The 24,275-nt window shown below is 48.6% G+C and overlaps 1 protein-coding gene across 1 annotated transcript in view; it reads left to right on the top strand.

Annotated features, from left to right (window-relative positions):
• The window catches only part of LOC135508383 (phosphatidate phosphatase LPIN1-like), a 42,412-nt gene that overhangs the window by 9,344 nt on the left and 8,793 nt on the right, over positions 1–24,275 (top strand). The window contains exons 2-14 of the mRNA XM_064928526.1: positions 1,989–2,189; positions 3,390–3,485; positions 9,702–10,018; positions 10,670–10,786; positions 15,456–15,512; positions 15,785–15,899; positions 16,479–16,677; positions 16,936–17,097; positions 18,765–18,858; positions 20,802–20,989; positions 22,059–22,152; positions 22,415–22,484; positions 23,404–23,496. Of these exons, the coding sequence (XP_064784598.1) occupies positions 1,989–2,189; positions 3,390–3,485; positions 9,702–10,018; positions 10,670–10,786; positions 15,456–15,512; positions 15,785–15,899; positions 16,479–16,677; positions 16,936–17,097; positions 18,765–18,858; positions 20,802–20,989; positions 22,059–22,152; positions 22,415–22,484; positions 23,404–23,496 (1,803 nt within the window). The remainder of the gene's footprint in view (positions 1–1,988; positions 2,190–3,389; positions 3,486–9,701; positions 10,019–10,669; positions 10,787–15,455; positions 15,513–15,784; positions 15,900–16,478; positions 16,678–16,935; positions 17,098–18,764; positions 18,859–20,801; positions 20,990–22,058; positions 22,153–22,414; positions 22,485–23,403; positions 23,497–24,275) is intronic.

Here is a 24,275-nt window from a genome sequence, read left to right on the forward strand (position 1 = left end):
CAGGGGGATATCAAGAGGAGAGTTACAGCCAACAAAGCAAGCCTTCTTCTCCCTCTCACTGTTTTTCATTGTTAGGGCCATCACTCTGGTGTGAAATCTGCTGACTTTCACGTAAATCATACATAGTCAATGGGAGATTTTACCCAAACATAGTCAATGGGAGATTTTACCCAAACATAGTCAGTGGGAGATTTTACCCAAACATAGTCAGTGGGAGATTTTACCCAAACATAGTCAGTGGGAGATTTTACCCAAACATAGTCAGTGGGAGATTTTACCCAAACATCGTCAATGGGAGATTTTACCCAAACATAGTCAGTGGGAGATTTTACCCAAACATAGTCATTGGGATATTTTACCCAAACATCGTCAATGGGAGATTTTACCCAAACATAGTCAATGGGAGATTTTACCCAAACATAGTCAATGGGAGATTTTACCCAAACATCGTCAATGGGAGATTTTACCCAGATAATTGTAGGTGTGGTTAAGACTTTTACAATACAGAATAGTGCACATTTTGTCTGTCTTTTGCACTGTTAGTGAATAGTTAGGTCTGAATCCTAACTTTGTTCACATTGGCCTTCCAGTGAAATGGTTTCCTCTCCCTCCCCTGGGCCCTGTTGGTTCTAGTCAGAAGGTGTTAGTGGTGCTGCCTTCTCTGTGACTGAGAGACTGGCATGCAGATTCATCCCCATTCAGATGCCAGCGCAGAAGCACTGGTCACCAAGCGTGTTCGTGCATGTGTCTGTGTGTCTGTGTGTCTGTGTGTGTGTGTGTATATATGTGTGTATATATGTGTGTCTGTGTGTGTGTGATATACAGAGAGCAAGCATGTGTTTGACTGAGAATGTCCGTGTGTTTATTGCACCGTATTATGCAATTCCAGCCCTATGCCTCTGTTTCCGCTGCACAGGGGCAGTGGGGCTTTGGAGGCCTGGTTGGTTGCTGTTCAGCACTATGTGACAAACGTATGAGTTAAAAGCCTTATAAAGACGTGATGTGCGGGGATTGAGGACAGGCAGTCAGAGAGGAATGTTAATCACAGTTAAGAGTCAGAGAGACGTCCCAGCTGATCCGTCCAGGCAATAACATCACTCTGGTGTGTCGTAATGTCATCTAGATTCTATTGATATGACCACGCCCTCATCACTCTGGTGTGTCGTAATGTCATCTAGATTATATTGATATGACCACGCCCTCATCACTCTGGTGTGTCGTAATGTCATCTAGATTCTATTGATATGACCACGCCCTCATCACTCTGGTGTGTCGTAATGTCATCTAGATTCTATTGATATGACCACGCCCTCATCACTGGTGTGTCGTAATGTCATCTAGATTAAATTGATATGACCACGCCCTCATCACTCTGGTGTGTCGTAATGTCATCTAGATTCTATTGATATGACCACGCCCTCATCACTCTGGTGTGTCGTAATGTCATCTAGATTCTATTGATATGACCACGCTCTCATCACTCTGGTGTGTCGTAATGTCATCTAGATTCTATTGATATGACCACGCCCTTATCACTCTGGTGTGTCGTAATGTCATCTAGATTCTATTGATATGACCACGCTCTCATCACTCTGGTGTGTCGTAATGTCATCTAGATTCTATTGATATGACCACGCCCTCATCACTCTGGTGTGTCGTAATGTCATCTAGATTCTATTGATATGACCACGCTCTCATCACTCTGGTGTGTCGTAATGTCATCTAGATTCTATTGATATGACCACGCCCTTATCACTCTGGTGTGTCGTAATGTCATCTAGATTCTATTGATATGACCACGCCCTCATCACTCCACAGGATCATCAAGAGTCATCATCAGATTGCCTCGCAAGCGTTTGGGAAATTAAATATTTAGTGTTTTCTCTCTCTCTTTCTCTCTCTCTCCCTCCTATCCCTCTCCCCCTCATCCCTCCCTTTCCCCCTCGCCTCACCCCATCACTCTCCCCTCCACCCTCTAACCCCCTCAGTCTGAGACCATGAACTACGTGGGCCAGTTGGCGGGCCAGGTGTTTGTGCAGGTGAAGGAGCTGTACCGGGGCCTGAACCCGGCCACCCTGTCGGGCTGCATCGATGTCATCGTGGTGCGTCAGCCTGACGGCACCCTGCAGTGCTCGCCATTCCACGTTCGCTTCGGCAAGATGGGTGTGCTGCGCTCCCGTGAGAAAGTGGTGAGAGGACACAGGGAGGCTGTGGGGGGGGGGGTCTGGGTTAAGGAGCACTGGGGCAGAGGACATTGGGTAGAAGAGGGTGCTTACAGTACTGGAAGGAGGGAGGCTCATCTTCGCTCAGTTTATATGGAAATTATCACACAGAAAGAGAGAGGGAGAAAAGGGGATGAAGGGAGAGAGATAAATGAATCATTCATTTTTCTGCCACGTATACTTGTAGCTGTCCTTGACCTGAGCTGACACTGACAAAATGGACAATTAGAGTTGCTGAAAGAAATATTTATTGTAGATAGAAGAGAGAAAAATGGAAGTAAAAAAATAGAGAAGGAGGGGTAGATGGGAGAGATGGTGGGAGAGACAGAGAGGATGGTAGATTGGAGGGATGGAGATAGGTTAGTACGAATACAAAGAGAGATAGATGGTAGACCAGAGGAAAGAGAGATAGAGATGGAGGGTAGAGCAGAGGAAAGAGAGAGACATGGAGGGTAGAGCAGAGGAAAGAGAGATAGAGATAGAGGGTAGAGCAGAGGAAAGAGAGATAGAGATGGAGGGTAGAGCAGAGGAAAGAGAGAGACATGGAGGGTAGAGCAGAGGAAAGAGAGAGACATGGAGGGTAGAGCAGAGGAAAGAGAGATAGAGATGGAGGGTAGAGCAGAGGGAAGAGAGATAGAGATGGAGGGTAGAGCAGAGGAAAGAGAGAGACATGGAGGGTAGAGCAGAGGAAAGAGAGATAGAGATGGAGGGTAGAGCAGAGGAAAGAGAGATAGAGATGGAGGGTAGAGCAGAGGAAAGAGAGATAGAGATGGAGGGTAGAGCAGAGGAAAGAGAGATAGAGATGGAGGGTAGAGCAGAGGAAAGAGAGAGGGATGGAGGGTAGAGCAGAGGAAAGATAGATAGAGATGGAGGGTAGAGCAGAGGAAAGAGAGAGACATGGAGGGTAGAGCAGAGGAAAGAGAGAGACATGGAGGGTAGAGCAGAGGAAAGAGAGAGGGATGGAGGGTAGAGCAGAGGAAAGAGAGATAGAGATGGAGGGTAGAGCAGAGGAAAGAGAGAGACATGGAGGGTAGAGCAGAGGAAAGAGAGAGACATGGAGGGTAGAGCAGAGGAAAGAGAGAGACATGGAGGGTAGAGCAGAGGAAAGAGAGAGGGATGGAGTGAGATTGAAAGGTATAGTGATGGTTGGTGTCATCTGTGTCTCAGGTGGACATAGAGATCAATGGAGAGCCTGTGGGTCTACAAATGAAGCTGGGGGAGAACGGAGAGGCCTTTTTCGTCAAGGAGACAGAGAACACACGGGTATGTACATACACAACCACAAACGCATGCACACACACACACACACACACACACACACACACACACACACACTCAACCATGGCCCCCGAAACAGAGAGAGTGAACAGAGAGAGAGAACAGAGAGAGAGTGAACAAAGAGAGAGAATAGAGAGAGAACGGAGAGAGAGAACAGAGAGTGCAGAAAGAGAGAACAGAGAGAGAAAATGTGCTTTGGCAATGTAAACATATGTTTCTCATGCCAGTAAAGCCCTCTGTGTAAAGGGTTCTACATGGAACTGAAAAGGGGTCTACCTAGAACCAAAAATGTTTTTTTCAAATGGTTCTCCTATGGGGACAGCCATAGATACCTTTTAAGGATAAATATCAACTTTTTTCTAAGACTGTAGCCTAGTGAACTGACTTGGTGCATGTTCAGTAATGTGAGCGGTGTTCCCTGGAAACAAACAATGAGGACACATGCTGTAACTGGATCCTGGACAGGATGGGAAGAGAATGGACTCCATGTCCAGACAAGGCCACAAGGCCACACACACACACACACACACACACACACACACACACACACACACACACACACACACACACACACACACACACACACACACACACACACACACACACACACACACACACACACACACACACACACACACACACACACACACACACACACACACACACACACACAATCAGGGGTCATGGCCAAAAGGTTTAAAATAGAAACTCAATCCCAGTGATGTGATCTCACACTACTTAGTTTGAAGTGATGCACTCGCCATGCATACACCTAAGTCATGCATACTAAATAGTGTGCAAGTGTGAACTTTGAGACACCATCTTAGGCGACAGGAGGCGAGAAAGAATCCTGTAATAGATCTCATAGATTCTATGGAAGAGTTGGCAGGGTAGCCTAGTGGTTAGAGCGTTGGATTAGTAACCGGAAGGTTGGGAGTTCAAACCCCTGAGCTGACAAGGTACAAATCTGTCATTCTGCCCCTGAACAGGCCGTCATTGAAAATAAGAATTTGTTCTCAATTAACTGACTTGCCTCGTAAAATTAAAATAATCCTACGATAATGACATTTACTAGGATCAGCAAATGTAAACTCAATTCATAACCTTTAGTAAGGGGAAATGCCAGATTGAACAGTTCTGTTTGAAGTAAAGTCTACAGATTGTGTTTTTATAAGTTAACTACCTCACTCTTATTGTCACTCTATTAATCAACTAGTATGTGGCTCTCTGAGCTCTCAGATCAACTGCTCCATCGAGCGCTCAGGCCTTAGTAATAACATCACACAGGAGAGGAGAGGAGAGGAGAGGAGAGGAGAGGAGAGGAGAGGAGAGGAGAGGAGAGGAGAGGAGAGGAGAGGAGAGGAGAGGGAGAGGAGAGGAGAGGAGAGGAGAGGAGAGGAGAGGAGAGGAGAGAAGAGGACAGGAGAGGAGAGGAGAGGAGAGGAGAGGAGAGGAGAAGAGAAGAGAAGATGGGAGAAGAGAGAAGAGAGAAGAGAAGAGAAGATGGGAGAAGAGAGAAGAGAGGAGAAGATGGGAGAGGAGAAGAGAAGATGGAAGAGGAGAAGAGATGAGAAGATGGGAGAGAAGAGAAGATGGAAGAATATTGGAGAGGAGAAGAGGAGATGGGAGAGGAGAAGAGAAGATGGAAGAGGAAAAGAGAGGAGAAGATGGGAGAGGAGAAGAGAAGATAGGAGAATATTGGAGAGGAGAAGAGAAGATGGGAGAGGAGAGGAGAGAAGAGAAGATGGGAGAGGAGAAGAGAAGATGGGAGAGGAGAGAGGGAGAGGAGAGAATGAATAATGGTGAGGTAGAAGGAGAAGAATGATGATAAAGGGATAGAGGGATGATGCTTGGTCTTTTCTCCAGTAAGGGATTAAACCAGAGCTGTTATAATCAGAGCTGTTATAATTTAGTTTAACTGTCGGACTCCCATTCCTCCCTCCACCCCACTTTCCTGCTACATCCTCTCCTCTCAGCTGTCCTCTTCTCTCCTCCCTGCTACAACCACCCCTTTCCTTTCCTCTCATATCTCCTTTCCTTACTCCCCCCTCTTCTCTCCCCTCCCCTCCCCTCCTCTCCACTCCCCTCCCCTCCCCTCTCCTCCTCCCCTCCTCGCCTCTCCTCCTCCCTGTCCTAGTCTATTCCCCTCTAACAACAGAGGGATTTCATGCAGAAACATGTTCTAGGTATCACTATTGAGCTGTTCCTGACAGTGGCTGTATATGTTTTCCACGTCCAGTGAGTTCTTCAGTTTACAGTGTGTGTTTTGGTTGTACTGTACAGATCTTGTTTCTCCTCTGGGATAAACCCTCCTCTTGACCCAGTCAAAAATAACAACCCTATTTATGGACAAAAAAATCCCTTTTCTACATTCCACTGCACAGCATACACACACGCACACACACACACACACACACACACACACACGCACACACACACACACACACACACACACACACACACACACACACACACACACACACACACACACACACAACACACACACACACGCACGCACACGCGCATGCACACACACACACACACACACCCACACACACTCACCACAAACACACACGTTCAGGGGTCTGTCCTCTCCCTGATTCACCGTGTCTACCCTCTGAGTGGTCCGTTTTATTTGGATAAAGAATACAGTGTGTTATAAACCCATGTGGACTGGGCATCATGAATATGCATGACATTATAATAATGATGTAGGTTTCAAGATGCTAAAATGAATGATGTGACCTGACATCTTGTGTCCAGAGCGCTGGCTGCTAATATGTCTGTCCATACAGCCATTTATTTGGTCTGCTATTAGCTTCTCTGTGGGCATGTGCATTTGACTGCGTTTGTGTATACATGTGTGTGTCAGTGTGTAGTGTAGTTTGATGGTCATTGCAGTATGCCTCAGGTTCTTAAATTATGAGCGCATTCGGAAGGTGTTCAGACCCCATCCTGTTTTCCACATTTCGTTACACTACAGCCTTATTCTAAAATGGATTAAATACAATTCATTTCTCATCAATCTACACACAATATCCCATAATGACGAAGCAAAAACAAGTTTTGAGAACTTTTTGCAAATTTATAAAAACAGAAATATCTTATTTACATAAATACTCAGACCCTTTGCTATGAGACTCGAAATTGAGCTCAGGTGCATCCTGTTTCCATTGATCATCATTGAGATGTTTCCACAGTTTGATTGGATTCCACCTGTGGTAAATACAATTGATTGGACCTGATTTGGAAAGGCACACACCTGTCTATATAATGTCTCACAGTTGACAGTACATGTCAGAGAAAAACCAAGCCATGAGGTTGAAGGAATTGTCCGTAGAGCTCCGAGACAGGATTGTGTCGAGGCACAGATCAGGGGAAGGGTACCAAAACATGTCTGCAGCATTGAAGGTCCCCAAGAACAGTGGCCTCCATCAGACTTAAATGCACCTGTGTAATGATCATGCTGTTTAATCAGCTTCTTGATATGCCACACCTATCAGGTGGATGAATGCTCACTAACAGGGATGTGAACAAATTTGTTTACAACATTTTATAGAAATAAGCTTTTGGTGCATATGGAACATTTTTGGGATCTTTTATTTCAGCTCATGAAACATGGAACCAACACTTTACATGTTGTGTTTATATTTGTGTTCAGTATATATAGATGTAGAGAACATTGAGGGTGAAAATGAGTTTAATTCAGAGAATCTGTTCATGAATTCCCAGACTGTATGTCTCAATGTAATCAAGGTATGAACTTAAAAAGTTAATGAACTTAAAAAGTTATTTTCCAATACAATCTCTTCTGGGGCTTAGTTGTGGTCAATTGCAGTGTACAAATTTGTATAATTATGTTCCTGCCCCTCGACCATCCGCTTCGACAAAAATCGTCCCGCGGTTGAATCTAGTTGCCCGCCCCTGATATACACACAGATGTGTTATTGTCACGAACACCAGATAGGTGGAGTGAACTGTGTTGTTTCACAGGGTCAGCCATAGAGGTACGGCACCCCTGGAGATAATTAGGGGTAAGGGCACATCAACAGGATTTTCCCCTTGTCAGCGTGGGTATTCAAACCACCAACCTTTCTCTTACTGATTGCTAGGCTCCCTGCTCCACACACACACACACACACATACGCGCACACACACACACACACACACACACACACACACACACACACACACACACACACACACACACACACACACACACACACACACACACACACACACACACACACACACACACACACACACACACACACACCACATGTGTTCCTAGTGTATTTCCTTAGCAGAGAAATGTTTACCTGTGTGTGTTCCTGAACCCCTAGATCCCTCACAGGGATAGACCTCCGATTCAGACAGTATTGGAGGGTGTTGCAGCTTCAGCCTATCTTACTACACATCCAATCAAATCACATTTTATTGGTCACATACACGTATTTAACAGATGCTATTGTGGGTGTAGTGAAATACTTGTGCTTCCAGCTCTGACAGTGCAGTAATATGTAACAAGTAATATCTAACAGTTTCACAACATATACCCAAAATACACGTACATCTAAGTAATGAATGGATTAATAATATAACACATATGTCAGAGCAGCATTGGACTTAGATACAGTGGAATAGTATAGAGTACAGTATGTACACATGAGATGGGTGATGCTATATTTACACACAATTAAAGTGACTAAGACACTGTAGAATAGTGTGGAGTGTAGTTTATACAGTATGAGATGAGTAATGCTGGATACGGAACATTATTACAGTGGCTAGTGATCCATTTCAAAAAGTGGCCAGTGATTCCTAGTCTATGTCTATAGGCAGCAGCCTCTGATGTGCTAGTGATGGCTGTTTAACAGTCTGATGGCCTTGAGATAGAAGCTGTTTTTCAGTCTCTCGGTCCCAGCTTTGATGCACCTGTACTGACCTCGCCTTCTGGATGATATTGGGGTGAACAGGCAGTGGCTCGGGTGATTGATGTCCTTGATGATCTTTTTGGCCTTCCTATGGCATTGCGTGCTGTAGGTGTCCAGGAGGGTGGGATGTTTGCCCCAGGTAATGCGTTGGGCAGACCGCATCACCCTCTGGTGAGCTTTGCATTTGTGGGCGGAGCAGTTGCCGTACCGGGCGGTGATACAGCCCGACAGGATGCTCTCAATTGTGCATCTATAAAATTTTGTGAGGGTTTTAGTTGTTAAGCCAAATTTCTTTAGCCTCCTGAGGTTGAAGACAGTGCCTTCTTCACCATACTGTCAGTGAGGGTGGACCTATTCAGTTTGGCAGTGATGTGTACGCAGACTAACTTGAAGCTTTCCACCTTCTCCACTGCTGATCCCTCTGCTGTTTCCTGAAGTCCACGATCATCTCCTTTGTTTTGTTGACGTTGAGTGAGAGGTTATTTTCCTGGCACCACACTCCCAGAGCCCTCAACTCCTCCCTGTAGCCTGTCTCATTGTTGTTGGTAGTCAAGCCTACTACTGTTGTGTCGTCTGCAAACATGATGATTGAGTTGGAGGCGTGCTTGGCTACACCGTCATGGGTGAACGGTGAGTACAGGAGGGGGCTGAGCACGCACCCTTGTGGGGCCCCTGTTTGAGGATCACAGTTACACCATAAGTTGTTGATCATAAAACATATACATCCACCCTTCTGCTTCCCGGAGAGATGTTTGTTCCTGTCGGCGCAATGTACTGAGAAACCAACTGGCTTTATAGAGTCAGACAGTATATCTCAAGAGAGCCATGTTTCCGTAATGCCGGAAGTTCTGGTGAATTACCGTCGCTCTAATATCCAATAGTTCTTCCCGGCTGTATGTAATGAGCGATTAACGTAAATAATTGTACATAAACAAACAAAATACTGCAGAGTTGCTTAAGAGCTAGTCGCGATGCTGCCATCTCCATCGGTGCCATCTTGTATCTGCAGGTCAGAACTATTCAACTGCAGGCCTGGAGGACTCACGTGCTGCTGCTTATCAGAATCTGATAGTTCATTGGCTGATTCATGTTACTGATTGGCCAGTCAGTCTACTCACCTGGTGTACCTTGAAGATTAGAAGAGCTGAATATGTTCTACTATCTTATAATATTTGGTCAAAATGTACTTCCAGGGCTGATTACTTAACAAGTCATTCATGTTTCATCATGACCTCACTTCCTGTTTTCTATTTTCTGTCCCCAAAAGGAAGGGATTCCGTCCTACCTGGCAACGTCACCTATAGTGTCCCAGGGGGTGGAGCTAATGGAAGCCCAGCTGGGGAAGGGCATGTATCGCCTCTCTGACCCCGCCTCCCTCTCGGTCCAGACCCTGAGCTCCCAGCAGACCATAGGAGGAGTAGGAGGAGGGATGACGATGAAAAAGAGGAGGAAGAGGAGGAAGAAAGCGCGGGAGAGCGGAGGAGGGAGGCGGGAAGAGAGTGGGGAGCACTCAGAGGATGAGGACATGTTCACCATCGATATGAGCACTGATGAGGAGCAAGAGCACGATAACAACTCCAGCAGGTGATTACAGTACATATAGTCTTTACATCAACACTATTTACACTCCTGTACAACGCGCGCGTGTGTGTGAAAAAAACAGCAAGATACCTTTTTCTGGTCTCCGGTGAATTCCCCCCCCCCCCATACACACACAAACACACACACACACGTCCCTGTGCTGGTTGGGTACTGGCTGAGACTGGGTAAACAAGCCTGAAGTAACCAGTGTGTCATGTGTGTGTGTGTGTGTGTGTGTGTGTGTGTGTGTGTGTGTGTGTGTGTGTGTGTGTGTGTGTGTGTGTGTGTGTGTGTGTGTGTGTGTGTGTGTGTGTGTGTGTGTGTGTGTGTGTGTGTGTGTGTGTGTCTGTGTGTGTGTGTGTGTGTGAACCTGCATGTGTGTGTGAATGCCAGCTCTGTGTCCTCCGTATTGGAAACGCTCCAGTAACTCATCTTTCCCACAATGCTCTCTGTCTCTGTGGAGTAATGACCATGGGCCTCTCAGTCGAACCCTCCTTATTCTCTCTCATTCATCTGATGTGTGTGTTGTTGTTGTTAATGTCTCTCTCTCTCTTTGTCGCTCTCTGTCTTTGTCTTTCTCTCTCTCTTTTTGTCTCCCTCTCTCTCTCTCTCTCTCTTTGTCTCTCTATATATATTTGTGTATCTCTGTCTCAGGGCCTCTACTCCAGAGTTTGATGAAGAGCAGGGGCCTAAGGCCAGTGTGTTGAGCAGCACCTACACCCAGAACACAACATACACACACCCTGACACAGACTGGACACACTCGCAGAGGTAGATGCACATGACACAACCCACACACATGCATGCACACCCACACACACATGCACCCACAAGATTGAACAGAACAGAATAATAAACAGTTTGGTTGTTGTACTCATGCAGGATCTTGTCGGATGCCTTTGTAGAATGAAAGAACTGCGTATGGTTCTCTCTGTATCTCTCTCTCTTCCCCATCCCCATCTCTCTCTCTTCCCCATCTCTCTCTCTCCCCCATCCCCATCTCTCTCTTCCCCATCCCCATCTCTCTCTCTTCCCCATCTCTCTCTCTTCCCCATCCCCATCTCTCTCTCTCCCCCATCCCCATCTCTCTCTCTTCCCCATCTCTCTCTTCCCCATCCCCATCTCTCTCTCTCATCCCCATCCCCATCCCCATCTCTCTCTCTTCCCCATCCCCATCTCTCTCTCTTCCCCATCCCCATCCCCTCTCTCTTCCCCATCCCCATCTCTCTCTTCCCCATCCCCATCTCTCTCTCTTCCCCATCCCCATCTCTCTCTTCCCCATCCCCATCTCTCTCTCCCCCTTCCCCATCTCTCTCTCTTCCCCATCCCCATCTCTCTCTCTCCCCATCCCCATCTCTCTCTCTTCCCCATCTCTCTCTTCCCCATCTCTCTCTCTCCCCCATCCCCATCTCTCTCTTCCCCATCCCCATCTCTCTCTCCCCCATCCCCATCTCTCTCTCTTCCCCATCCCCATCTCTCTCTCTTCCCCATCCCCATCTCTCTCTCTTCCCCATCCCCATCTCTCTCTTCCCCATCCCCATCTCTCTTCCCCATCCCCATCTCTCTCTCTTCCCCATCCCCATCTCTCTCTTCCCCATCCCCATCTCTCTCTCTTCCCCATCCCCATCTCTCTCTTCCCCATCCCCATCTCTCTCTTCCCCATCCCCATCTCTCTCTCTTCCCCATCCCCATCTCTCTCCCCCATCCCCATCTCTCTCTTCCCCTTCCCCATCTCTCTCTCTTCCCCATCCCCATCTCTCTCTCTTCCCCATCTCTCTCTCTCCCCCATCCCCATCTCTCTCTCTCCCCCATCCCCATCTCTCTCTTCCCCATCTCTCTCTCTTCCCCATCCCCATCTCTCTCTTCCCCATCCCCATCTCTCTCTCCCCATCCCCATCTCTCTCTCTCTCCCCATCCCCATCCCCATCTCTCTCTCTTCCCCATCCCCTCTCTCTCTTCCCCATCCCCATCTCTCCCCATCTCTCTCCCATCCCCATCCCATCTCTTCCCCATCCCCATCTCTCTCTCTCCCCCATCCCCATCTCTCTCTCTTCCCCATCCCTCTCTCTCTTCCCCATCCCCATCTCTCTCTCTTCCCCATCCCCATCTCTCTCTTCCCCATCATCTCTCTCTTCCCCATCCCCATCTCTCTCTCTTCCCCATCTCTCTCTCTCTTCCCCATCCCCATCTCTCTCTCTTCCCCATCTCTCTCTCTCCCCCATCCCCATCTCTCTCTTCCCCATCTCTCTCTCTCCCCCATCCCCATCTCTCTCTCTTCCCCATCTCTCTCTCTCTTCCCCATCCCCATCTCTCTCTTCCCCATCCCCATCCCCATCTCTCTCTCTTCCCCATCCCCATCTCTCTCTCTTCCCCATCCCCATCTCTCTCTCTTCCCCATCCCCATCCCTCATCTCTCTCTCTTCCCCATCCCCATCTCTCTCTCTTCCCCATCCCCATCTCTCTCTCTCCCCATCCCCATCTCTCTCTCTCCCCCATCCCCATCTCTCTCTCTTCCCCATCTCTCTCTCTTCCCCATCCCCATCTCTCTCTCTCCCCCATCCCCATCTCTCTCTCTTCCCCATCTCTCTCTCTCCCCCATCCCCATCTCTCTCTCTCCCCCATCCCCATCTCTCTTCCCCATCCCCATCTCTCTCTCTTCCCCATCCCCATCTCTCTCCCTCATCCCCATCCCCATCTCTCTCTCCCCTTCCCCATCTCTCTCTCTTCCCCATCCCCATCTCTCTCTCTCCCCCATCCCCATCTCTCTCTCTTCCCCATCTCTCTCTCTTCCCCATCTCTCTCTCTCCCCCATCCCCATCTCTCTCTCTTCCCCATCTCTCTCTCTTCCCCATCCCCATCTCTCTCTCTCCCCCATTCCCATCTCTCTCTCTCCCCCCATTCCCATCTCTCTCTCCCTCCCCACCCCATCTCTCTCTCCCCCATCTGCCTCTCCATCCCCATCTCTCTCCCTCTCTCCCCCATCTCCATCTCTCTCTCCCTCCCTACCGACATCTCCCTCCCCATCTCCCTCTCTCTCCCTACCCCCATCTCTCTCTCTCTCTACCCCATCTCTCTCTCCCTCCCTACTGACATCTCCCTCCCCATCTCCCTCTCCCTCCCTACCCCCATCTCTCCCTCCCCACCCCCATCTCTCCCTCCCCATCCCCATCTCTCTCTCCCCATCCCCATCTCCCCATCCCCATCTCCCTCTCCCTCCCTACCCTCATCTCTCTCTCCCTCCCCATCCCCATCTCCCTCCCCATCTCCCTCCCCATCCCCATCTCTCTCTCCCTCCCCATCCCCATCTCTCTCTCCCTCCCTACCCCCATCTCTCTCCCTCCCCATCCCCATCTCCCTCTCTCCCCTATCCCCCATCCCCATCTCTCTCTCTCCCCATCCCCATCTCTCTCTCCCTCCCTACTGACATCTCCCTCCCCATCTCCCTCTCCCTCCCTACCCCCATTTCTCCCTCCCCATCCCCATCTCTCTCCATCCCCATCTCTCTCCCTCCCCATCCCCATCTCCCTCTCTCTCCCTACCCCCATCTCTCTCTCTCTCTACCCCATCTCTCTCTCCCTCCCTACTGACATCTCCCTCCCCATCTCCCTCTCCCTCCCTACCCCCATTTCTCCCTCCCCATCCCCATCTCTCTCCCTCCCCATCCCCATCTCCCTCTCTCTCCCTACCCCCATCTCTCTCTCTCTACCCCATCTCTCTCTCCCTCCCTACTGACATCTCCCTCCCCATCTCCCTCTCCCTCCCTACCCCCATTTCTCCCTCCCCATCCCCATCTCTCTCCATCCCCATCTCTCTCTCCCTCCCTACTGACATCTCCCTCCCCATCTCCCTCTCCCTCCCTACCCCCATTTCTCCCTCCCCATCCCCATCTCTCTCCATCCCCATCTCTCTCTCCCTCCCTACCCCCATCTCTCTCTCCCTCCCCATCTCTCGCTCCCTCCCCATCCCAATCTCTCTAACCATCCCCATCTCTCTCTCCCTCCCTACCCCCATCTCTCTCTCCCTCCCCATCCCCATCTCTCTCTCCCTCCCCATCCCCATCTCTCTCTCCCTCCCCATCCCCATATCTCTCTCCCCCATTCCCATCTCTCCCTCCCTACCCCCATCTTTCTCTCCCTCCCCATCCCCATCTCTCTCTCCCTCCCCATCTCTCTCTCCCTCCCTACCCCCATCTCTCTCCCCATCCCCATATCTCTCTCCCCCATTCCCATCTCTCCCTCCCCATCCCCATCTCTCTCCCCAATTCCCATATCTCCCTCCCTACCCCCATCTCTCTCTCCCTCCCCATCTCTCTCTCCCTCCCCATCCCCATCTCTCTCTCTCTCCCTCCCCATCCCCATCTCTCTCCCTCCCCATCCCCATCTCTCTCTCCCTCCCCATCCCCATCTCTCTCTCCCTCCCTACCCCCATCTCTCTCTCCCTCCCCATCTCTCGCTCCCTCCCCATCCCAATCTCTCTAACCATCCCCATCTCTCTCTCCCTCCCTACCCCCATCTCTCTCTCTCCCCTCCCCATCCCCATCTCTCTCCCTCCCCATCCCCATCTCTCTCTCCCTCCCTACCCCCATCTCTCTCTCCCTCCCCATCCCCATCTCTCTCTCCCTCCCTACCCCCATCTCTCTCCCTCCCCATCTCTCTCCCTCCCTATCCCCATCTCTCTCTCCCCCATTCCCATATCTCCCTCCCTACCCCATCTCTCTCTCCCTCCACATCCCCATCTCTCTCTCCCTCCCATCCCCATATCTCTCTCCCCCATTCCCATCTCTCCCTCCCTACCCCCATCTCTCTCTCCCTCCCCATCCCCATCTCTCTCTCCCTCCCCATCTCTCTCTCCCTCCCTACCCCCCATCTCTCTCCCCATCCCCATCCCCATATCTCTCTCCCCTCCCCATCCCCATATCTTTCTCCCCATTCCCATCTCTCCCTCCCCATTCCCATCTCTCTCCCCCATTCCCATATCTCCCTCCCTACCCCATCTCTCTCTCCCTCCACATCCCCATCTCTCTCTCCCTCCCATCCCCATATCTCTCTCCCCCATTCCCATCTCTCTCTCCCTCCCCTACTCCCCATCCCCATCTCTCTCCCTCCCTACCCCATCTCTCTCTCCCTCCCCATCCCCATCTCTCTCTCCCTCCCCATCCCCATCTCTCTCTCCCTCCCCATCCCCATCTCTCTCTCCCTCCCCATCCCCATCTCTCTCCCCATCCCCATCTCTCTCTCCCTCCCTACCCCCATCCCTCTCTCTCTCCCTCCCCATCCCCATCTCTCCCTCCCTACCCCCATCTCTCTCCCTCCCCATCCCCATCTTTCTCTCCCTCCCCATCCCCATCTCTCTCCCTCCCTACCCCCATCTCTCTCTCCCTCCCCATCCCCATCTCTGTCTCCCTCCAGTCCTCTGATAGAACTCTGTCTATCCCTCCTAGCGGTGGTCTGTCCATCTCCTGTCCACAGCAGACTTCTCTCTTCCCTTCTCCGATCAGGTAAGTTATACTATTTTATTTTGTACTATTATTTTTAAACTCTGCATCATTGGAAAATGTTCAGAAGCCAGCATTTCACTGTAAAGTCTACACCAGTTGTATTTGGCGCATGTTGATAAAAATCTAATCAAATTGAATTAGATTTATTTACTACATTATAAAGACTAAAATCATGCGAACCAGCAGAGACTTTGTACTGTATTGTTGATGTCCATGAATCAGTGTAGTACTGGCTCAACCAATCACATCCCTCTATGTGACTTGTTACCAAGCAGCCCAGGTGGATCCAGCCCCTCCACTCCAAAGAGTGACTCAGAGCTGACCAATCAGAACAAAGACAACCCTGAGATGATGTGGGCCTGGGGAGAGCTGCCACAAGCTGCCAAGGTACAGAGAGAGGGAGGGAGGTGGGGAGGGACAGAGTGGGGGGGTGGAGGGAGGGAGGGAGGGAGGGGGGAGGGAGGGAGGGAGGGAGGGAGGGAGGGAGGGAGGGAGGGAGGGAGGGAGGGAGGGTGGGAGGGAGGGACATAGGGAGGGAGGGAGGGATATAGGGAGGGAGAGAGGGACATAGGGAGGGAGGGAGGGATATAGGGAGGGAGGGAGGGATATAGGGAGGGGAGACAGATTCAGAGAGACAGAACAGGAAAGAAAGGACACAAAAAGGGAGGCATTATGTCCACACATTGATCCAGAAATCAGGACTGATGTTTTCAGACTTTAATCTCTTTAATCATCTTCCATGAGAGCAGCTGAGGACACGCTAATACACTAGCACTCACTCTAACCACATATCTCTCTCTCTCTCTCTCTCTCTCTCTCTCTCTCTCTCTCTCTGTCTCTCTCTCTCTCTCTCTCTCTCTCTCTCTCTCCTCCTATCTACAACCTACCTCCCCTCCCTTGCTCTGTCCTGCTCTCTCTCTTCTTTCTCCTCTCTCTCTTTCCCTCTCTCTCTCTCTCCTCTTCTAGCCCTCCTTCTTCCCTCCGTTCCAGATGCAAGATTCTTTGATGATGTCCCCTGTCACCATCCCTGTGTGTGACAGCACACACTTCAGAACCATCACTGATCAGATCCAGTCCCAGAGCCAAAAAGACAGCGCCCCCCCGTCCCTCACCCTGTATGTTCCACAGCCCGAGGACAACATAGCTGGGGCCGGGTCTGGGGCCGGTTCTGAAGCAGGGTCTGGGGCCGGGTCTGGAGCAGGGTCTGGGGCAGGGTCTGGGGCCGGGTCTGGAGCAGGGTCTGGAGCAGGGTGTGGGGCAGGGTCTGGGGCCGGGTCTGGGGCAGGGGCCGGGTCTGGAGCTGGGGCCGGGTCTGGGGCCGGGTCTGGAGCAGGGGCCGGGTCTGGGGCAGGGTCTGGGGCCGGATCTGGAGCAGGGTCTGGGGCCGGGTCTGGGGCCGGGTCTGGAGCAGGGTCTGTAGCAGGGTGTGGGGCCAGGTCTTGGCCTGGAGGAGACATGGAGGAAGTATGGGCAGCCTGTAGAGAGGTGGAGGGACTGGTGGCCTCCAGGATGCTGTCAGAACTGGATGAGAGGTGCCATAGGGACAACACGGTCAGACACACAGACTCCCCATCTAAGAGGAAAGGTACGCAGCTTACAAGTCTGTTTCTGTAATGATCTGGTTTATTTCAGTGTCACATTCAGGGTTAGGGTGTCCTGTATGACTCACTTGGTAGAGCATGCAGCTCAGTTGGTAGGGCGTGGAGCTCAGTTGGTAGAGCGTGGCGCTCAGTTGGTAGAGCATGCAGCTCAGTTGGTAGAGCGTGGAGCTCAGTTGGTAGGGCGTGGAGCTCAGTTGGTAGAGCGTGGCGCTCAGTTGGTAGAGCATGCAGCTCAGTTGGTAGAGCGTGGAGCTCAGTTGGTAGAGCGTGGAGCTCAGTTGGTAGAGCGTGGAGCTCAGATGGTAGAGCGTGGAGCTCAGTTGGTAGAGTGTGGAGCTCAAGTGGTAGAGCTTGGAGCTCAGGTGGTAGAGCTTGGAGCTCAGGTGGTAGAGCTTGGAGCTCAGGTGGTAGAGCTTGGAGCTCAGGTGGTAGAGCATGGAGCTCAGTTGGTAGAGCATGGAGCTCAGTTGGTAGAGCTTGGAGCTCAGTTGGTAGAGCATGGAGCTCAGTTGGTAGAGCATGGAGCTCAATTCGTAGAGTGTGGAGCTCAGTTCGTAGAGCATGGAGCTCAGTTCGTAAAGCATGGAGCTCAGTTGGTAGAGCGTGGAGCTCAGTTCGTAGAGCATGGAACTTGCAACGCCAGGTTTGTGGGTTTGATTCACTCATACGTAAAATGTATGCACACATGACTGTAAGTCGCTTTGGATAAAAGCGTCTGCTAAATGGCATATGTTATATGTTATTGTAATCAGTGTTCATGGAGAGGCATGTTTGAGTAGCTGAACCATTACCTGGAAGGAGAGGACAGACAGAATATATATGTCAGTTTAGGTGACAGAATTTTTATTCAAACTGTCACTCATGTCTGTAGATATGAATGCCTCAGCCATTAGTTTCATGTCTGTAGATATGAATGCCTCGGCCATTAGTTTCACGTCTGTAGATATGAATGTCTCAGCCATTAGTTTCACGTCTGTAGATATGAATGCCTCAGCTATTAGTTTCATGTCTGTAGATATGAATGCCTCAGCCATTAGTTTCATGTCTGTAGATGTGAATGTCTCAGCCATTAGTTTCACGTCTGTAGATATGAATGTCTCAGCCATTAGTTTCATGTCTGTAGATATGAATGCCTCAGCCATTAGTTTCACGTCTGTAGATATGAATGTCTCAGCCATTAGTTTCACGTCTGTAGATATGAATGCCTCAGCCATTAGTTTCACGTCTGTAGATATGAATGTCTCAGCCATTAGTTTCATGTCTGTAGATATGAATGCCTCAGCCATTAGTTACACGTCTGTAGATATGAATGTCTCAGCCATTAGTTTCATGTCTGTAGATATGAATGTCTCAGCCATTAGTTTCATGTCTGTAGATGTGAATGTCTCAGCCATTAGTTTCACGTCTGTAGATATGAATGCCTCAGCCATTAGTTTCACGTCTGTAGATATGAATGTCTCAGCCATTAGTTTCACGTCTGTAGATATGAATGTCTCAGCCATTAGTTTCATGTCTGTAGATATGTCTCAGCCATTAGTTTCACGTCTGTAGATATGAATGTCTCAGCCATTAGTTTCATATCAACTTAATGAATGAAAGTAATGCCTTTCAATCATTGTACCCATGGTAACGTGTGACGCTGTACCTGCAGACAAGAGGAGCCACCACCTGGGCTCTGATGGAATCTACCTGGATGACATCACTGAGTTGGATCCAGATGTGGCCGCTCTCTACTTCCCCAAAAGGTAACACAACTGTAACTAACACACACGCACACACTTACAGGCACACCTGTCACACACACATACTGTGCATTCGGGAAGTATTCAGACCCCTTCCCTTTTTCCACATTTTCTTACGTTACAGCCTTATTCTAAAATATATATTTTTTAATCCCTCATCAATCTACACGCAATTTTCCACAATGACAAAGACAAAATAGATTTTTAGACATTTTTGCAAATTTATAAAAAAAATAAAAACAGAAATATTCAGACCCTTTGCTATGAGACATGAAATTGAGTTCAGGTGCATTCTGTTTTCATTGACCATCCTTGAGATGTTTCGACAACTTGATTGGCGTCCACCTGTGGTAAATTCAATTGATTGGACATGATTTGGAAAGGCACACACCTGCCTATATAAAGGTCCCACAGTTGACAGTGCATGTCAGAGCAAAAACCAAGGAATTGAAGGAATTGTCCGTAGAGCTCCGAGACAGGATTGTGTCACGGCACAGATCTGTGGAAGGGTACCTAAAAATGTCTGTCCCCAAGAACACAGTGGCCTCCATGATTCTTAAATGGAAGTAGTTTGGAACCACCAAGACTCTTCCTAGAGGTGGCATCCCGGCCAAACTGAGCAATCGGGGGAGAAGGGCCTTGGTCAGGGAGGTGACCAAGAACCCGATGATCTCTCTGACAGAGTTCAAGAGTCTTCTGTGGAGATGGGTGAACCTTCCAGAAGGACAACCATCTGGGCCAGACGTAAGCCACTCCTCGGTAAAAGGCACATGACAGTCCACTTGGAGTTTGCCAAAAGGCACCTAAAGGACTCTGACCATGAGAAACAAGATTCTCTTGTCTGATGAAACCAAGATTGAACTTTTGGCCTGAATGCCAAACGTCACATCTGGAGGAAACCTGGCACCATCCCTACGGCGAAGCATGGTGGTGGAAGCATCATGGTGTGGGGATTTTTTTCAGCGGCAGGGACTGGGAGATTAGTCAGGATCAAGGGAAAGATGAATGGAGCAAAGTACAGAGGGATCCTTGATGAAAACCTGCTCCAGAGCGCTCAGGACCTCAGACTGGGGGCGAAGGTTCACCTTCCAACAGGACAATGACCCTGAGCACACAGCCAAGACAACGCACAAGTGGCTTCGGGACAAGCCTCTGAATGTCCTTGAGTGGCCCAGCCAGAGCCTGGACTGGAACCCAATTGAACATCTCTGGAGAGACTGAAAATAGCTGTGCAGCGACGCTCCCTATCCAACCTGACAGAGCTTGAGAGGATCTGCAGAGAAGAGAGAAACTCCCCAAATACAGGTGTGCCAAGCTTGTAGCATCATACCCAAGAAGACTTGAGGCTGTAATTTCTTTTAAAGGTGCTTCAACAAAGTACCGAGTAAAGGGTCTGAATACTTATGTAAATGTGATATTTAATTTTTTAAATAAATTAGCAAACATTTCTGAAAACCTGTTTTTGCTTCGTCATTATGGGGTATTGTGTGTAGATTGATGATTGAAAAAACGATGTAATCCATTTTAGAATAAGGCTGTAACGTAACAACATGTGGCAAATGTCAAGGGGTCTAAATACTTTCCGAATGCACTGTACGCACCTATTACACACACACACACATCAGAGGAGGCTGGTGGGAGGAGCTATAGGAGGACGGACTCATTGTAATGGCTGGAATCAAATAAATGGAACGGTATCAAATACATCAAACATATGAACATATTTTTACTCCATTGATTCCATTCCAGCCATTCGATTGAGCTGGTCTTCCTATAGCTCCTCCCACCAGCCTCCAATGACACACATATACACGCACTCAACACACCCACACACACACACCAGTAACAAACACACACCTGTTACGCACACACATACACACACTCACCTATCCTGTCCTACGTACAGAGTTGTCCTACACTCCTGACCCTATGACCCTGTTCCTTAGTGACGGGGGCGGTTCGGTGAGAGGTGGCTTGGAAACGGGAGTGCGGAGTGCCAACCAATCCCCTCAATCGGTGGGCAGCAGTGGGATGGACAGCGGCGTGGACAGCTACTCTGACCAGCTGGGAGACATGCCCAACATCGCCATCTCCCTGTGTGGAGGTCTCACTGACAACAGAGAGATCACAAGAGGTAGGGGCTGCATCTCAATACTGTAGAAAATTGTAGCTTCAGCTATTTGCTGCTCAGATCCACTAATTGGTGTGAGATCAGATGGAAGGGAACAACTTTCTGGAATAGAAGATGATTAACCCTCTCCTGTCTGTGTCTCTACAGAACAGTTATATTAACCCTCTCCTGTCTGTGTCTCTACAGAACAGTTATATTAACCCTCTCCTGTCTGTGTCTCTCCAGAACAGTTATATTAACCCTCTCCTGTCTGTGTCTCTACAGAACAGTTATATTAAGAACAGAACAGTTATATTAACCCTCTCCTGTCTGTGTCTCTACAGAACAGTTATATTAACCATGTCCTGTCTGTGTCTCTACAGAACAGTTATATTAACCCTCTCCTGTCTGTGTCTCTCCAGAACAGTTATATTAACCCTCTCCTGTCTGTGTCTCTACAGAACAGTTATATTAACCCTTTCCTGTCTGTGTCTCTCCAGAACAGTTATATTAACCCTCTCCTGTCTGTGTCTCTACAGAACAGTTATATTAACCCTCTCCTGTCTGTGTCCAGAACAGTTATATTAACCCTTTCCTGTCTGTGTCTCTACAGAACAGTTATATTAACCCTCTCAGTTATATTAACCCTCTCCTGTCTGTGTCTCTACAGAACAGTTATATTAACCCTCTCCTGTCTGTGTCTCTACAGAACAGTTATATTAACCCTCTCCTGTCTGTGTCTCTCCAGAACAGTTATATTAACCCTCTCCTGTCTGTGTGTCTCAATAGAACAGTTATATTAACCCTCTCCTGTCTGTGTCTCTCCAGAACAGTTATATTAACCCTCTCCTGTCTGTGTCTCTCCAGAACAGTTATATTAACCCTCTCCTGTCTGTGTCTCTACAGAACAGTTATATTAACCCTCTCCTGTCTCTCCAGAACAGTTATAACCCTCTCCTGTCTGTGTGTCTTAGAACAGTTATATTAACCCTCTCCTGTCTGTGTCTCTACAGAACAGTTATATTAACCCTCTCCTGTCTGTGTCTCTCCAGAACAGTTATATTAACCCTCTCCTGTCTGTGTGTCTCAATAGAACAGTTTGAGGAGAGAGCCATCTCTTACCAGCAGTTCACTGAGAACCCCTCCATCATTGACGATCCCAACCTGGTTGTCAAGATAGGAACCAAGTATGTGAAATACCTTTAACTCTGCATCATAGCAGTGAAGATGACAGGGATGTGATTTTTGTTGATTAATCAGGACACACTATCCTTCGTTCATCTATCTGACCTATTCCATAGACAAAATCCCGATTTTATATGTTGTCCTGACCACATCCCTGACAGAAAAGTATGTAATGTACAGAACACCCTCCGTGTGCTGTCAAATATAATACTTCTGATAAGAAATGTAGAAACTGGTTGTAGAAAATGTTGTTTTCTCCTCCAGGTACTATAACTGGACCACTGCAGCCCCTCTGATGCTGGCTATGCAGGTGTATCAGAAGCCCCTGCCAATGGTAAGACCCCCACAACATTAGCAACATTCCATTAGCATAGCATCTGGGCTACACGGCTGGTAGACGAGAATATATGCTGAGCTCAAATATAGTGCACTGTACTATAAGTTTATCGTGTGGCAATGTAAAAAAAAAAAAAAGCAGTCCAAATGTAACCCATGTACCTGCTAAATCTGGGGCCCAGTTCTGTGTCTGGCCTCGTTTTGTTTTTGTTTGAATTCCTACATCCTCTGTCTCGTTTCAACTTCCTGCACACTGAAAAGCATTCTCTTTAACCACATCGTCCTCACACTCTTTTTCCTCTTTTATGTATAGCATATCTGTCTGTCTGTCTGTACATCTGCATGTATGGTATAGCATATCTGTCTGTCTGTCTGTACATCTGCATGTATGGTATCGCATATCTGTCTGTCTGTCTGTACATCTGCATGTTTGGTATAGCATATCTGTCTGTCTGTTGGGTATAGCATATCTGTCTGTTGGGTATAGCATATCTGTCTGTCTGTCTGTCTGTTGGGTATAGCATATCTGTCTGTCTGTCTGTTTGGTATAGCCTCTCTCTCTCTCTCTCTCTCTCTCTCTGTCTCTCTCTCTCTCTCTCTCTCTCTCTCTCTCTCTCTCTCTCTCTCTCTCTCTCTCTCTCTCTCTCTCTCTCTCTCTCTCTCTCTCTCTCTCTCTCTCTCTCTCTCTCTCTCTCTCTCTCTCTCTCTCTCTCTCTCTCTCTCTCTCTCTCTCTCTCTCTCTCTCTCTCTCTCTCTCTCTCTCACTCTCTCTCTCTCTCTCTCTCATCGCCATCATCCAGACATATGACACTAGCTTCACGTTTTTGCATTTGGGTTTTTTATATCTCTGTGTTTTTGCATTTCAGTAGTTTTGTTGAGTTGTAGTTTTGGTCAGGAACTGTGTGCGTTTGTTCCAGGCCTCAGTGGAGAACATCATGAAGGAGAAGATGCCCAAGAAAGGAGGCCGCTGGTGGTTCTCATGGCGCAGCAGGAACAGCGACTCCAAATCGGTACACACCTCTGTAACACACACACCTCTGTAACACACACACCTCTGTAACACACACACCTCTGTAACACACACACACCTCTGTTACACACACACACACACCTCTGTTACACACACACCTCTGTTACACACACACGTCTGTAACACACACACCTCTGTAACACACACACCTCTGTAACACACACACCTCTGTAACACACACACACCTCTGTAACACACACACGTCTGTAACACACACACGTCTGTAACACACACACCTCTGTAACACACACACGTCTGTAACACACACACACCTCTGTAACACACACACCTCTGTAACACACACACGTCTGTAACACACACACACACCTCTGTAACACACACACCTCTGTAACACACACACCTCTGTAACACACACACCTCTGTAACACACACACCTCTGTAACACACACACCTCTGTAACACACACACACACGTCTGTAACACACACACCGTCTGTAACACACACACCTCTGTAACACACACCTCTGTAACACACACACCTCTGTAACACACACACAAGTCTGTAACACACACACCTCTGTAACACACACACACCTCTGTAACACACACCTCTGTAACACACACACCTCTGTAACACACACACCTCTGTAACACACACACCTCTGTAACACACACCTCTGTAACACACACACACACACCTCTGTAACACACACAACTCTGTAACACACACACGTCTGTAACACACACACGTCTGTAACACACACACCTCTGTAACACACACAACTCTGTAACACACAC

The sequence above is a fragment of the Oncorhynchus masou genome, chromosome 21 (assembly GCF_036934945.1).
Source record: "Oncorhynchus masou masou isolate Uvic2021 chromosome 21, UVic_Omas_1.1, whole genome shotgun sequence".
NCBI lineage: Eukaryota > Metazoa > Chordata > Actinopteri > Salmoniformes > Salmonidae > Oncorhynchus > Oncorhynchus masou.